General features: G+C 44.3%; 1 protein-coding gene across 1 annotated transcript in view; it reads left to right on the top strand.

Moving 5' to 3' along the window:
• PGF (placental growth factor) overlaps positions 1-13957 on the top strand; it is a 60898-nt gene extending 46941 nt beyond the window's left edge. The window contains exons 4-8 of the mRNA XM_078387497.1: positions 1143-1339; positions 1691-1767; positions 6237-6266; positions 6364-6431; positions 11855-13957. Coding sequence (XP_078243623.1) covers positions 1143-1339; positions 1691-1767; positions 6237-6266; positions 6364-6424 — 365 coding nt within the window. The 3' untranslated portion in view covers positions 6425-6431; positions 11855-13957. The remainder of the gene's footprint in view (positions 1-1142; positions 1340-1690; positions 1768-6236; positions 6267-6363; positions 6432-11854) is intronic.
• Positions 13958-16529: the final 2572 nt, after the last annotated feature.

The raw sequence follows: 16529 nt of genomic DNA, 5'->3' as shown, positions 1-16529 counted from the left end.
ATGCAAATAGCAGCTGCTGTGAATAGAAATTGTTTGGCGGAATCTAATTCTTGCAGGTGGGATCTAACCCTTTCCTTCCTAGCTTCAGGCAGCATCAGAATTGTCCCTTCTCTGAAGCTGGAATTACAAAATCCCACTAGGGCCAGCATTGGGTTCCAGTATCTGCATTTAATGTCACATCTGACTGGGCCCCAGAAGCATTTACATGAAAGATGCATCTAGCTCAAGGTGTGGTCTTAATGCCTTTAAATCTATGGCTTAGGGAGAGGGCCTAGCTTGTTGACAAGTCATGTGCTTTCCATGAAGACGTTTCCCATGTTAGTCCTTGCTGGCTCTAGTTGAAAGGATTAGATAGAAAATATCTCTGCCTGGAAGACTGGACAGCCATAAGCACCAGCCCTGTCATTAGGACAGGAGAGGTGACTTCCTCAGGCATTCAATGCTGGACAAGTGATAAAATATTAGAGCAGAGAGTTGTAAGTTTGGCCTGCTACTGAAACTACTAAGCTGGCTCGCTCTCTGGAGCTGAGATGGACAATGTTATCACCCCCATTGAAACACGAGTCAGCTGCCATTTAATTTCACCTCTGGACCACCTCCGAACCTGGGGAAAGAGGATTCTGTCCTGTAGTTGCTTTAAGTATCAAAATGTCCCCAGCGTGGGTTTTTGTTTTTGTTTGTTTGAGCTTACATGTGGACATAAAGTATGAATTTATTGTCATTTAGGTTCTTAATAAATGGACATGCATAGTATGTATATTTCCCCCCTCTATTTCTCCAACTACACATCAATCAGTTTCAAAGTGCATATCATTTCCCCAGCTGCAGATTTTGTATCCAGTTGCATTCTTTAAAAAAAAAACCACACACACAAAAAAACCCTGGCTGCCCCTAGAGTAAAGCTCAGCAAACAGTAAAGCGTGCTGTTTATATACTGCCCCATAGCACTTAAAAGGCTGACTCTCTGGGCAGTTTACAATTTAATTATGCTGGCTACACATTGGAGTACCTACTTAGAAGAGACAATACAGAGTCCCAAGTGCAAGGTTGTCATTCACCAGTTATCTGAAGAAACAGAGAGACCGTAATCTCTCGTGAAACATGCTAAAACCCTTCATGACCATGCCTTTGCATCCATTTAGTCATGTCCTTTCCTGACGTTTGGAATCGCAGCTTCTGCCAGCCCTTGGAAAAATTGGTTAGCATTGTGTCCGAATATCCCAGTGAAGTTGAGCATATGTTCAGCCCTTCCTGCGTCCCTTTGCATCGCTGCAGTGGGTGCTGCAGAGATGAGAGGCTCCATTGTGTCCCAACGGAGACGACCAATGTCACTATGCAGGTAAGAGATAATACTGTGTGATGCTGGTTATTCGAAAGTCTTGGCTCACAGATTTCATTGCTCTGAAGCACTGTCTCAGAAGGAGGCACAACTGACGAGAAAAATTATCTTACATGAGAACTACTCAAATGAACAGGAAACCCTATGTCCCTCTATGTTAATCAGTAGGGGTAGTTTGGGGAGGGGAGGATCATGGGAGGGGGTTGCCATTTAGATTCCTCCCCCCAGCCCCAAATCTCTTGGTGGGTCAGCCAGGGGGCAGGAACAAAGGAAGATGCGGGGGGGGGGGGAGAGAGACACACAACGAGTGCCAGAAATGCTCAGAGAGTGACTCGCGTTTCCTCCTTCCAGCTGGTGAAGATTAATTCAGGGAAGCAGGTGCCTTATGTGGAGTTGTCCTTTGTGGAGCACAGGAAATGTGTCTGCAGGTACTGTGTTGATGTGTTTATTATTTACTTCAAATGTTTTCACTTTGTCCTTCTCCATAAAAGGCCGCTGTGTCTCTTCTGCGTCATACCTGAGAACTGAACAGAGTTTGGAAAAGTCACTAAGCAGGAGGCGGGACCAGCTGTCCTGCAGTGGGATCTCTGGGGTTTCCAAAATATAACTCTTTCGTGGTCCAGGATCAAGTGCCTCACAGCTCTTAAGCTGCATGTCTCTGGGGTTAATTGCTTATGGCTCCGTGAAAGCCACCAGCCCTTCTCCTTGACTCTCCTCCAGTCATTAAGGGAGCCAGTATAAATGGTGAAGGAGCCATAGCCCCCTTTCATTCAAACACTTAGGAATCCCATTAATGTAACTTGAATCTAGCTGGGACAGATGTTCTCCATCACCCTCCTCATAGCAGGTTCCTGTGGATCCCAGCTGTGGCTAGACCAAAATACAATAAAAGCATTTTCATTCAGTTTCTTGACACCTTAGACCCGCATGCCCAAATTAGCAGGTGAGATTAATTTTGCAAGTGCTAGGAACGTTGACACCTGATCCCTCCCTGCTTTCTCAGCAGGAAGTAGTTGTTAGTCATTTGCTCTTCTTTAGGAACACAAAGCAGACTTCTTCCTATGTATAGACAATCTGTCAGAAATAATTAGGTTTTGCTGACACCCTTTGAGCCTAGGAAACCGGATGAGTTAGGTCTCCTTAGTGTGCTACTCCTTAAGTGGCCAGACTTTAGATCTCTCAGACATGGCTTTCCTAAACTGTCTATTTGTTAGTTGCCAAGTGCAATTAAAAAGCAATTCTGTATGTTCTCTGTTATTGTTATTGGGAATATATTAAGTAATTCAAACTTTATGCAAGAAAAAGCTGAATTCTTTGATGGGTGCAGATTATGGAAGATGCACATAGTTTCTTTTATTTTTAATTTTTGTATTATTCATCTTATGCTTTTATAGTCATAGCAAAAAGCTCTATGCAGTGCTGAACCCCTATCCCCAACCCTAGATATTTTATGCAGACGCATCTTTTTCAAGCCTACACTCATAGATATAAGTGCTCATAATTTGTTTTATTTAAATTAACGTAAAATAATAAGACAGCGTTCTCAGAAATTGGACTTGTAGATCAGAAGCTGAATATAAGCCAGCTGCGTGATGTGGCTGCAAAAAAGACAAATGTGATTAGGCTGTGTTAACAGAAGTATAGTCTCCAGATCCCATCAAGTACTAGTCCTTCTATATATGGCAGTGATTAGGTCTTATCCTGAGTACTATGTACAGTTTTGTACACTACACTCTAGACGATGTCTAGAGGGTCGGGGTAAAAATCAAATAAATAAATAAATAAATAAACAAACAAACAAATAAATAAATAAATAAATAAATAAATAAATAAATAAATAGGATGTTAACTAACTAGAACAGGTTCAGAGGATGGCAACAAGAATAATCAGGGGATTGGAAACCAAGCCCTATGAGGAAAGACTGAAATAACTGGTTAAGTATATTCGCGAAGGCTTTCACGGCCAGGGTCTAATGGTTGTTGTGGGTTTTTCGGGCTCTTTGGCCGTGTTCTGAAGGTTGTTCTTCCTGACGTTTCACCAGTCTCTGTGGCCGGCATCTTCAGAGGACTGGTTAAGTTTAGCCTTAAAAAAAGAAGACCAAGGGATGATACAATGTTGTTCTTTAGTTGTTAAGTTGTGTCTGGCTCTTTGTGACCCCATGGACCAGAGCACACCAGGCCCTCCTGTCTTCCACTGCCTCACAGAGCTGGGCCAAATTCATGTTGGTAGCTTCGATGAGACTGTCCAGCCATCTCATCCTCTGTCGTCCCCTTCTCCTCTTGCCTTCACACTTTCCCAACATCAGGGGCTTTTCCAGGGAGTCTTCTCTTCTCCTGAGATGGCCAAAGTATTGGAGCCTCAGCTTCAGGATCTGTCCTTCAAGTGATGATATGATAGCACTCTTCAAATATTTGAAATGTAGTCATACAGAGGAGGGTCAGGATCTGTTCTCAATTATTCCAGAGTGCAGGACACATAATAACAGACTCAAGTTACAGGAAACTTGGTTTCAGATGAATATCAGGAAAAACGTTCTAACTGTTAAGAGCAATACAGTAATGAGACCAATTATCTCAGGAGGTGGCAAGTGCTACAACACTGACATTAAAAGTTAGATAGCCATATGTCAGATATACTTTGATTTGGATTTCTGGATTAAGCAGGAGGTTGGACCCGATGGCCTTACAGGCCAACTCCATTATTCTGTGATTCTATGAGAAAGCCACACCCTGCAAGCAGGACCACATTCTGCTTGTTTCCCAGGCTCCAGTGGAACTGTAGCATATACAGAGCCTTAGAGGTGCCTTGCCTACTGAGTGAGCCAGCCTCCAAGAGACAAAATGTGATAGAGGCAGCAGCTGCTCATCCCAAACATCTGGGACCTTTATGAGATGCTTCTCCCCCAACAAATAAAGAAAGCACTGATGCCCTCCTTCTCATGTGCTTTCATGAAACATGTATGCCCACATTTTGGAATTCTTCATTTCCAGTAGTGCCTTTGTTGCCTTTGCAAGATAAAACTATGCTTTTGTTTAACCAATTATCTTGTAAATGGAACAATAAATCAGGCACTGGAACTCCCAGAATAGAGGCTCTTGGACTGGTAACAAGTGCAAGAATGCCGAGACCAGTTATTCTTACTTTTTTTGCCTCTGCTAATCATCTCCATGTGTACAACATGTTTTTAATGGAAGGTGCACATTTTCACCTGTAGCAAAGACATATCTCATTTTCAAATACTGTATGGAGACTTCTGCTGTTTATTTTCTAAAGTACTGTGGTGCCCCGCATAGCGAGCGCCTCGGTTAACGCCGAATCCACATAGTGACGTGGTTTTTGCGATTGCAAAAGCGATTGCATTGCGATGTTCTCAATGGCTAAAAATTGCTTTGCGATGATTGGTAAGCGTTTTGCTTACCGATTTTCGCATAGCGATGTTTTGGGAACAGTTGATCAGCGGTTCCAAAATGGCCCCCGGAAAAAATGGCCACCCACAGCATTTTCGCGCTCTTTACTCACTTACTGGGCAGCGAAAATGGTGGCGCATGGAGGATTTCCGCATAGCGGTGAGTTTACAGCCCATAGGAATGCATTAAACGTGTTTTAATGCGTTCCTATGGGGTTTTTTGCCCCGCATAGCGACGAATCCGGATAGTGACGATTTTTTTGGAACGGATTATCGTCGCCATGCGGGTCACCACTGTAGTCTGGAAGTCACCAACTGTGTGCCATTTTTGTCTTTTATTTATAGTTATTATTTCTCTCCAATATGCAGCAAGATACTTTAAACTATACGGAGAGATTTTTCCTGCAGTTGGTCCATATTATCTTGAGAATGCAAACAGGATTTTACCCATGTTTGCGGGATCAGGCAGAAGAGGAACTTGGTACCATACAGAGCTTGGAAAAGTGACATCTTGGGGTTATGGCCTTTTAAATCACACCATGAATTAGTATGAAGTACAGTGGGGTCTCTACTTAAGAACGTCTCTACTTAAGAACAATCCAACTTAAGAACAGCTCCATTTGCTAAATTTTGCTTCGACTTGAGAACAGAAATCCAAGATAAGAACAGGAAAAAAAAACCTTTCCTGCTCTTTTTTTAAGGTCATCTTAGGTTAAAAAAAATTCTCCCCCTAGTGGTAGAGTATGTATTAACCAGCTTTGCATTAGTTCCTATGGGAACTAATCCTTCAATGTACGAACGCACCTCTACATAACAAACAAACAAACAAACAAACAAACAAAAAAACAGCCAGAACGGATTAATTGGTTTTCAGTCCATTCCTATGGGAAATTTTGCTTCAACTTAAGAATGTTTCAACTTAAGAACACCATTCCAAAACGGATTAAGTTCTTAAGTAGAGGTTCCACTGTAGTTTCTATGGACGGAAAAGAGTAGATACGGATTAAATGGTTTTCAATGCATTCCTATGGGAAATGCAGATTCAACATAAGAACTTTTCAACTTGAGAACCACCTTCCAATACGGATTAAGTTCTTAAGTAGAGACCCCACTGTATGTAGTACGTAGACTGAAAAAGTTACTTTTCCATGCTTGGTAGAGTGTGGATCAACAGTGGGAGCTCATTCAGTCAGCCTTGACATATATGGGCAGTGGAGAGTGACAGGAAATGGGGACTGCAGATGTAACCAATGCAGGAGAAGGAAGTAGCGAGTTCCTGGTGTAAAAGGGTGCCTCCTGGACCCAACATTACTTAGAACAGAATTGTGGGGCATTTGGGCAAGGCCATACCCCTGTGGTTTGCTCCATCTTTAATCAGTTGTAAGTCAAGAAAGGAAATTTTCCAAGTTTTATGCTGGAGCATCAGATCCTATAATGTCCATTGATGCTGCAGACACTGAAGCCTGACAATGTGACCTTTTTCCTTCCAGGCCACGACAAGAAGCTCTGAAGTCAAAAAGGTAAGGGGCATTACCAAGGATTTTTGATGCTGGGGTTCTCTCTGCAGTATCTCATTTCCCACCCACTCTTCTTTTTTCCTACTCTTTCCTCCAAAAGGAGGAGGAGACCCAAGGGACGCAGCAAGAGGAAGCGGGAAAAGCAGAGACCCAAAAATTGATCTCTATGTGAGTATCAACACCAGGGAAAGGGGGAGGAGTACACACTGTAGTCATGGGTAAAGATAGATGTTCTTTCCCAGTAGTATTCACTTTGGCTCTAGTTTTGCCAATAGAGATTATGTGAAGCTAGCACAGAAGAAAAGAAGAAGAAGAATATTGCCCATCTAGGAACATGATATTACAGTGGTGCCTCACTTAGTGATTGCTCCGTGCAGCGACGAAATCGCTTAGCGATGGCCCCATGGGTAAAAATCGTTTGCAATGATCGTGGGGACGCGGTCATGGCAAAGCGCCCATTTTAACAGCTGATTGGCGGTTCCAAAATGGCCGCCGGAAAAACAAAATGGCGACCACTGTTTTGCCTCGCCTTAGAGGCACCCAAAATGGCCGCCACTATGGAGGATTTTCGCTTACAGGTAAGTTTTTAGCCCATAGGAACGCATTAAACATGTTTTAATGTGTTCCTATGGGCTTTTTAAAATCGCTTAGCGATTAAATCATTTAGCAACGTTTTTTCCTGCACGGATTAACGTCGCTAAATGAGGCACCACTGTACTTTGAAAATATTAACTGCATCTGTGTGACTTCTAACAGGAGTAACTCATGGACCAAGCAGAGGGTGGTGTAACTGCCTTTGAGCATTGCAGGAGGCTGAACATAAAAAATAAATCACCTTTGAATTTTATTGCATGCTCATTGCCATCCCCATGGCTCTGGGCAGTGGCTTGGTTTTAGCAGTGGTGACCTTAGATGGGGAAAACCTGGCTTACATTGCAGCTGCCATCAGAACCATTTCTAGAGGTGTTCAGTTTTGTGTTTTTGGACTACGACTCCCAGAATTTCCTAGGTAGCATTATCTGCACACCTTTAATCAAATCTGCACTCTTCTAATAATTTCTTGGTATGCTTTTTGTTCCTATCTAGTTAGCTAGTCACAGTTTGAAGGTCTGTTAGCTTAATGCTTAAAAGCAGGCCTTGGATGTAGCAGCCCATACAGTACACTAAATATATGTTGTCAAATAGCACTGGCAACCTATACCCAAAGGGGAATGCCCCAGTCTCTTTAAAGTTAGTTGGGTTGGATATATGTGTGACGTCTTTGCATCATCTCAGCAGGTAGGGGCATTCTGAGCAGAGGTTTGTTCAGGCAGTGCTGCAAGGTGGAAAAGGATTTGGATTTAAGCCCGTTGTGTATAAGTTCCACTGACTGAAATCCAGTAGTAAGTGACAGCTAGAGTAGGCCCATTGAATCAATGAATCAATCATCTCTTCAACAGAAGAGTTGACTCACCAGATCCCCATTGATTCAATGGGCCTGCTACTGGATTCCAGTAACTGAAATCAGTGAGGCTTAGGATGTGGCGGTGCAGCAGGAAGAATGCAAACGGATCTGCTGTGAAGTCACATCCAGGAAGTTAGGTTTCCCTGAGATAATTTGCTTCAGCCAAGCACATAAAGAGTCAGTAGAGGATGGGGAGGAAATTAGCCTTGTTTCCAGGTTGTAGACTATTTGAATCCTCTCCTCCTTGCACCTGATGCCTGGGCTTGCTTGCTTCCCTCTTCCCTTCCCCTTCCATTTGGGTTAGCCAAGTGACCAAAGGTGGAGGCACGCAAGAAATTGGCAGAGAGACAGGAGGAAGTTTTTAGTTTTCAGTCAGCTTTGTTTCCTGCTTTTTAAGTTAGCTCTGCTCTGGCTGTTCAGATTTGCAGACAGCACGGTTAGAGCAGAACTACAGTGGTGCCCTGCATAGCGACGTTAATCCGTTCCAGGATTAACGTCACTATACGGAAACATCGCTGTACGGAACAAAAAAAAACCCATAGGAATGAATTAAATCCTGTTCAATTCGTTCCTAGGGGGCAAAAACTCACCGTTCAGCGAAGATCCTCCATAGGGCTGCCATTTTTGCCACCTCGGTAAGTGAGGTGCGAAACGGGCGGCCATTTTGGAACCGCTGATCAGTGGGCCGGTGGGCTCTTGGGAAGGAGTGCGGGGACCTCCTCCACTCTCCTTCCCAAGCGCTGGCCGGCCTTTCCCCCCAGCTGGGCAGCGGGCTCTCGGGAAGGAGTGCGGGGACCTCCTCCACCCTCCTTCCCAAGCGCCGGCTGGCCTTTCCCCCCAGCTGGGCGGCGGGCTCTTGGGAAGGAGTGCGGGGACCTCCTCCACTCTCCTTCCCAAGCGCCGGCCGGCCTTTCCCCCCAGCTGGGTGGCGGGCTTAAGCAGTGGCTGCAGGGTGGGGGGGTGTCCCGAAGGCTTCCAGGCCTTTGCCTGGAAGCCTTCGGGACACCCCCCCACCCTGCAGCCGCCGCCGCTTGAAGCCGCCCCGGGCCGCCTACCCCAACCGTTCTCGGACTTCCAGGCGTCCGAGCATGGCTGGGGTAGGCAGCGCGGGGTGGCTGCCGGCGGCGGGGACAGGGTAGGGGTGTCCCGAAGGCTTCCAGGCCTTTGCCTGGAAGCCTTCGGGACCCCCACACACACCCTGCAGCCGCCGCCGCTTGAAGCCGCCCCGCACCGCCTACCCTAGCGGTTCTCGGACTTCCAGGCGTCCGAGCATGCCTGGGGTAGGCGGCGCGGGGCGGCTTCAAATGGCGGTGGTGGCTGCAGGGTGTGTGTGGGAGTCCTGAAGGCTTCCAGGCAAAGGCCTGGAAGCCTTCGGGACCCCCCTACCCTGCCCCCGCCGCCGAGAGCCTTCCAAGCTCTCAAAGGGCTTTCTCCAATGTCAGAGGGGGACCCTTTGAGAGCTGGGAAGGCAAATGTTGGTGGTAGCTTCGGGGTCCTTCCGAGGCCACCGCCGGCATTTTCCCCCAGCTGAGCGGTGGGGCTTCAACGCTCCCGCTGCTCACGTGGGGGAAAATTGGGCTATGGGGAAAAATCGCAAAGTGATTTTTCCCCATAGTCAACATCGTAATGCGATCGCAAAAGCGATCGCAAAATCCACATCGGTATGCGGATTCGTCGTTAAACGGGGCGCTCATTAAGTGAGGCACCACTGTACCTTGACTTACAAACGTAATCCGTATTGGAACGGCGTTTGTAAGTCAATATGTCTGTAAGTCGAAGCACCATTTCCCATTGAAATGCATGGCAATGGGATTAATCCATTCCAGCATTTCAAAAAAACACCAAAAAGAAAAATACAACAGAGCAAGTCCCACGCTGGGGCTGAAAACAACACACACACACACACACAAATCCAAAAACAAGACAACACAGCACAGAAACATAAACCCCCCCAGTCCAAATCCACCCTCCAAAACCCACCCAGAACAGTTTTTTAAAAAGGAAAAAGGAGCACCTTACCCGTCCGCAGCCTGTAACCGCCGCCACTGGGAGGCTTGAGCTTGGCCAGGTTTTTTTGGCTGCTCGCTTCCCAACTCGCCTTCCACTTGCTCCACGCCACCCTCCATGGGCCAATAGTAGGAAATTCAAATGGCAGAGGGCAGCAAGGAGCAATCAGGAGGTGAGCAGTTGAAGAAACCCAGCCAGCTCAAGCCTCCCGGCACTCCGCTGCCTCCGCTGTGGCTGGGGGTGAGCGGCCAAGCACCCGGCCAGCTCAAGCCTTGCCTGCCACCATGGGAGATCTCCCTGGAGGTCCCTGCCGCTGTGAGTGGCACCTTTGGTGGTCTCAAAGGGCTTTCCCACCGACATCAGAGGAAGCGGTTTGAGACCTCCGAAGAGCTTCCTGCGATGTCAGGGGGAAAGCCCTTTGAGACCTCTGAAGGCAGTGAGCAGCTCCATTTGCAAAAAATGGCATTGACTTGCAAACGGAGCCTCAACCTCATTCGTAGGTCGAGGCTCCGTTCACAAATTGATGCCAATTTTTGCTAACAGAGCCTTTTGTAAATGGAAAAGTTCGTAAAGGGACATTCGTAAGTCGAGGATTGACCGTACTAAGATTTTTGTTGACCGGCTGTACAGACTAACCACTTCAAGACTGCACCTCTAATTAAAATGCATTTTGCTTGCCAAAAATGGTTTTAAAGCTTGTCACAAAAACTTCATTCCATATAGCACCTAAAAAATTGAGATAAAACATAGGAACAAATATCAGCAGCTCAAATGGTTTCTTTGCTTTTGTTGTCTAGAAGGAGGAAAAAGTGAAATGGCTATTTATTTGAACAGATTAGGGAAATCATCTACAAGAAAAGGGAGAATAATGGAAAGGATCTGGAGAGATGAATGTAGCAAGAGCTCCATTTGAGTTTATTGGACCTGCCTAATATGCAGTATTTCTGTGCATTTACATAGCGGGGCATTCAATTTTGCGTTTCCAGCTTAAAGGCTCTTTCAAAAACAAACAAAAAACAGTATTCTTCTTTGTGGTCTCTGTGAATGCACACTAATGGGTTTAGTCTGCGCTTCAGTGTGAATTCATAGATGATCACTCGAAGAACCAGAGTGACGGTAAGTAACCTCTCTTGCTGTCTGTGACCCTTGTTTTTCTGAAACAAAGGAAATGTGCCATATGGAAATGTGTGAAATGGATGGGTGCACTAGAGCAGTGGTCCCCAACCCCCAGTCCACAGCCCAGTGCCGGTTTGTAGCCTGAGCCAGACTGGGCCACGGAGACAGACCTCCCTCCCACCCACGCATGCACTCACCCCAGCACTGCTGATTTGCACATGTGTGCACACTCCAGCATCCCCCGTGTGAGTGCCAGGCTGTGCCGCCATTTCTCGTTCACGCATGCACACAAGTACAGGGGTGCCCTGCCTTCCCCATCTGGTCCGCGGGGTGAAAAAGGTTGGGGGGGCCTGCACTAGATGTATTTGGACTACAACTCTTATCATCCTAGTCATCAGAGTTTTGGTTGGTTGGAGATGACGGGAGATATAGTTGAAGTCACTTGCAGGGCACTAAGCTGAGGAAGGTTGGTTTACGTGCAGAGTTTAAGGCATCAGAACCAGGACCAAAAACAGCCAATTTAGATGCATGTAGGACTTGGGTAGTGAGATTTTAATCTTTTCCCTTGAAAGCAACAGAGTTGCCTGCCTTATCTTTCTACCATGCACTGCTCCTCCCTCACCTTCATTTCAGTAAGAGGCCTCTTCAGTGGCCTGTGGGAGATGTCCAGAGCCTCCTGAGGCCATGGGACAGTGGCTGTGAACTTTTCTCCATCTCTGGAAGCTGCATATATCTTGAGGAGTTATACGCTGTTCTACACCATACTTTCTCTGTGTGACAGCAGCCACTGGTGTGTTCTGTCCACAGCTTCAGAGAGGCACGAAGTGCTTCCACAGCTCCTGCTGTCACCTGTTGAAGAGTTGTGAATTTCTTCTGCCTTTCCCTCCTTGATAGAACCAAAAACCCAGTTACATAGAAAATAAGAAATACATTTCTAACTGTCCACTTTCCATGATTAATATTAGACTCAGCCATCTTTGTGGTGTTACGCTCATTTCCCCCTCTGCTTTCTCTCTTTCTCCAGGTGTGCTGTTTGAGAAAGACAGCTGCTTTGTCAGAAGAGGGCAGTGCCAGCATGCCTGCATTTTGTACTCAATCCTCTTCCACACTCCTGAACACATGAGCCAACTGCATTTTCGACTGATGAATTCTGGGGGAGCCACAGCATCTCGCTTGCTTATAATTCCTGAGCAGAAAGGGAGAAGCACAGACAACATCACTGTGAGAATATAGACCAGCTGTTGGCAACAGCTGTTGTACAAAGGTGTTATTCAAGGCCTAGGCAAGTGCTGCCATTTGAGAAGTCAAATGTTCATCTAGAGCCATTGCCTATCTACACATAGTTAATATTTCAAAATTACATATGCAAAACTGAGGTTAAAATAGAAGAATTAGAAAATATAATTATCCTGAATAATTATTTGCAGGCACACAGGCACAGCATGATCTAGTCTGCAGAACTCAAACCACCTCATGACTGAAGTTCATGCTCCCTTTAGATGCTATATCCTGGCTGGAGATTGAAGTACCAAAACAAAACAAGCAAACAGAAACTGGTTTGAGCCAAATATCACCTACCTGGGCTAAGTTTTGTTTGTTTTTCACTAACGCTAGTATGTTGGGAACAGTCTTTAAGCTAAGGAATTGTGTTTTTGAAGAAACAATACTTCATCAATTCTACCACATCTAAGAAGACTTTTTGCCTCAAGGAACTGGGAACTGGATGGAGTAAAGAGCATCCCTGAAGGTGTGGAAAGTGTCTTTCCATTCAGAGGCAGCAGATCCCATTAGGAAGGCAACACATGAAGACTCTTTGCCCGTGAAACAGAGAGAAGAAGAACTGCATATGTTGTGCCCAGTTTGCTACAGGCTTTAGTGTACAAATATAATTTCTGCAAACTTAACTATATGACTGGAGAAATTATTTTCTGGAAACTACAAAAGAGAGCCTTGAATACCCCCAACTTTTTAAAAAGAAGTTTCTCTTAAAAGGGGCACAGAATCATTGTTCAAAATAGAATTTTGTTTGGGAAGTCTGTTTCTCACTGCATAGCTCTTTGTTGCAATCACAATATAATAGTTGGACAGGGGTTTGTTGATCCTATTTGGTTGGTTGGAAAAGTTGTCCATGACATAAACAAGTGAACAGTCCCATCCATTTGTGCCCTGCTTCCCACCCACTTCTCTACAGAATGGTGTCTCTGTAAAGAGGGTTGCGTGGCACTGCACCATGCCATGTTGGGCAGGGATAGTTTTGCCAGTGTAGCAGCACCAGCGCATCTGATTTGCACAAGCACCAAAGTCAGTTTGCATAGGAATAGGGAACAAAAGGTAAACCCACAATAAATGTAAAACAACAACAAAACGGTTTTGGATAATTGCAAAGCAATGTGCAAGAATTGTCATTGAGGAAATCTGAGATGGCAGATGAAATTGTCATTTAAAAAACCCACAAAGATGATGGCTAGTATCCAACAGTCAGTTTCCAATTATTCAAGATGTTCCCAGTGATGTAAGCAGGAAGGGAGAGATTTGGCCCCCTGTGTTCCTTAATAAACTGTTCCAGAGGGCTGAGAAACCCATCGTAGCAAGGTTTTCATGCTGTGGAGAGGAGGGGCCAAAATGCTGTTGCCACCGTTCACATTGATTGGGCCTATGTTGTATTTCTGTATGTTTTGAGCCCATCTAGGGGATATGCAGTCTAATGTGTCCAAGATATTCTGGAGAAAATGATGAAAGATATGAAGTATCAATAGCAATTATCCATGGTAGGACATACACTGCCTTGCTTTGATTTTTCTAGTATTTGCATCTGCTACAATTTTCTACTGAAAACAGGAAATGGAGTATTTCTTTATGTGCTTTGCCTTTGCAAGTTTCCTATCCAATATCTCGTAGAGACCACTACTGAATATAGAATATCGTTTACCATTGACCTGACTGAATGTTTTATTATTATTATTATTTCAAAATCACTAGCTTGCAACTTGGTATTTATCCTGGTCCTATATTGATTTCTTTTAATTTGACAGGATGCAGTGGAACTTGGGTCCCTGCATTTCCACACTGTGCAGTTCAGCAACATTACAAATACATTTGTCAAAATAAAATATTATTATCACCTCTAGCCATCTGGAAAATTATCCTTCAAGAACTGATGAGTTTTCCTTCTGGGGATGCACACAGCAGTAATTTGTGCTTTGATTATGGCTGAATGAATTAAACCAGAGTGGGAAGAGATGGTGAGCTATTAGATGAGAGTTTGAGAGAACAAATGGGTGCCAATCATCGTATGCTTGTGTTCAAGTGATTTGATGATCACTGTTTGCAACTGGGCAAATAGCAGACATCATTCTGTACATCAGAAAATAAGTATGACAAGGCTCTGGAATGCTGACATTTTGTGGTAGAGGGAGCCAGAGAATTCTACTGATGATGGCAGCTGCCAATTCCAATCTACTTCCTTTTAGTATCACTTCTGAGATTGTATCATCTCAGAGAGTTGAAAGGACATGATCTGGGTTTGCCATGATATAAAATATTTGTCCGCAATGCAACCAAGTGACTTCTAGATAGCTCTGAAAGAAGAAAGCCATCTATGAGGAAAGGGCAAGCCTTTGTTTATGTTAACAATCAAGCCTTTACAAACATTTCCTCTCCGTTATTTAGTTGCCTTGTTTCTCAGAACTTGGAAGTAACTAGTTAGAAATAGTTAGCAAATTGTAAGTATGTTAAAAAAAATTCGTAATACATATAATTATAACTTTAATTATAAATATTAATTAATCTTGAAGATAGTGAGTTTTCTCCAACCAAGCTATATGTAAATTAAAACTGGAAATTAAGAACTATTAACCAGCTTCAGCATTCTTGGTTGCCTTCTGTGTTCTTCTCAGCCTATGTTTTTACACTGGCTTATTGAGTTTTCTTATGCATGGGATTGCAGCTTTGCACACTATTTCAGTACTATACAATGCTGCAGTCAGATGTAGTAAAAAAATTTGGAATGTCTCCCTTTACAGTCTTTTGATCGACTTCCAAATTAACAATCTCCGATTTCCAGATTTTGACTCTGCTGTGCTGCTTTACTTTCATCGTCTCATATTTGTCTATTTTTTTTCATGGTCCGCATGTTTGACTGCCTCCAAATTCTGCCCTTCCTATCCCAAATCACAAACAATTCTTAAACATCCTTTATGAGGGAAAGTCATGAATTAGATATGGGCATGAATCAGAATAATGGTCATTCATTTTGATTCATGATTTGTCAAGATCGACAAATCACAAATTATGAATTATTATTGTTTGTTTTTATTTAAAACTCTATAATACAGCCCCCCAAGCACCTTTGACTCTCCAGGTTTGGTGAATATTAGATTTCCCCAAGCCAGCTGTTAAAGGGCACTTTCCTGTGGGGACCCACTTTATGGGTATATTACTTGGATGTCTGAAACCCAACTTTCACCAAATTTGGAGGGATTTAGAGGAGAGTCAGGAGATGTTTCTCTGTAATTTTGGAGTTTCTATGCGCTTGGGGAGAACTTTCCTGATGGAGTCCCTCTTTGTGGGTATATAGCTCTGGCATCCAAGACCCAATCTTCACCAAACTTGCAGGGCTTGTAGAGGAGAATCAAGGGAACACCTGGTGTCCCTAGGTGCCTGGGGAGGCTGTTTTATAGCCAAAGAAATCAACAAAAGATTGCTAAACATTTTTTGATTCATATTAATTGAGGCAATTTGTACAAATATAATAGATGAATTAGTGATTTTTGAACAAATTTGCTGATTTTTAAAAAAATCCGTGCCCATCTCTAGTCATGATCAGTTTTGCAACAACTTAATAATTGGCTGTATTATCTAAGCATATTTCAGCATTTCTAATAGGGACTTTTCCATAGGAACGAGTGAGAGGAAAGCCATATGCTATAATTAGGAATAATTTGTGCTAAGAGCTGGATTAGAAGCAAGGAAGCCTATTGAAAAGTGGTTGTGGCTGAATGTAGCCATCACAAGAAATCACCCCCAACGTATTTGGGACTCTGCATCCCTGTGACTAAGAAGGCACACTTTGTTTGCTACACAGAAATAAAAACGTGCTCCTCTCAGGATTTTTTTTGGAGCTTGTTGCTATAGGAAAAAATGTATCTTGACGTACTGCACAGTTTTCCAGCAGATGATGGAATAAAAATCCAGAAGTCCTGAGTACATAGATTGAACCAGAATAAAAGGGGCTGCGTAAACCATTGAGGCACAGTGAAGGTAAATACTTAGTGTCTTTACCTGAAACAGATCCCTTTGATTCTACACATCATACAATATAACTGGTCCCATGTAAGCACGGAATACATAGAAAGGGTGACATGTCGTTTGATGAAAAATGGCAGAGCCCCAGTTTGTTTCATACCGCTTAGAGGTAAGCCCTGGATTGTTTGAACTGATGCAAAATGGAAGCAGCCCATCAGGAAAATGGCTCTACTCGAACAGTTCGGGGTCCGTCGTCTCTTGCCTGCCTTTTATGCCGCTGTGGCTCGATTAAAGGCTGCATGCAGTTGGCGCTTTTCCCTTCCTCCTGCTCGGTGCCTCGACGGCTCGGGCGGGCGCCTCCTCCTCTCTCTTATCAGCTCGGCTCGTCCTTCGAGGATTTCCCTTTTAAGAAAATCCGCAGCCTGGCGATTGGTGGTTTATTCTACCGACCGGCG

Source organism: Pogona vitticeps, chromosome 1 (assembly GCF_051106095.1).
Source record: "Pogona vitticeps strain Pit_001003342236 chromosome 1, PviZW2.1, whole genome shotgun sequence".
NCBI classification, from domain to species: domain Eukaryota; kingdom Metazoa; phylum Chordata; class Lepidosauria; order Squamata; family Agamidae; genus Pogona; species Pogona vitticeps.
Note: the sequence above shows the minus strand (reverse complement) of the source record. Positions and strands in the feature narration are given on the sequence as shown.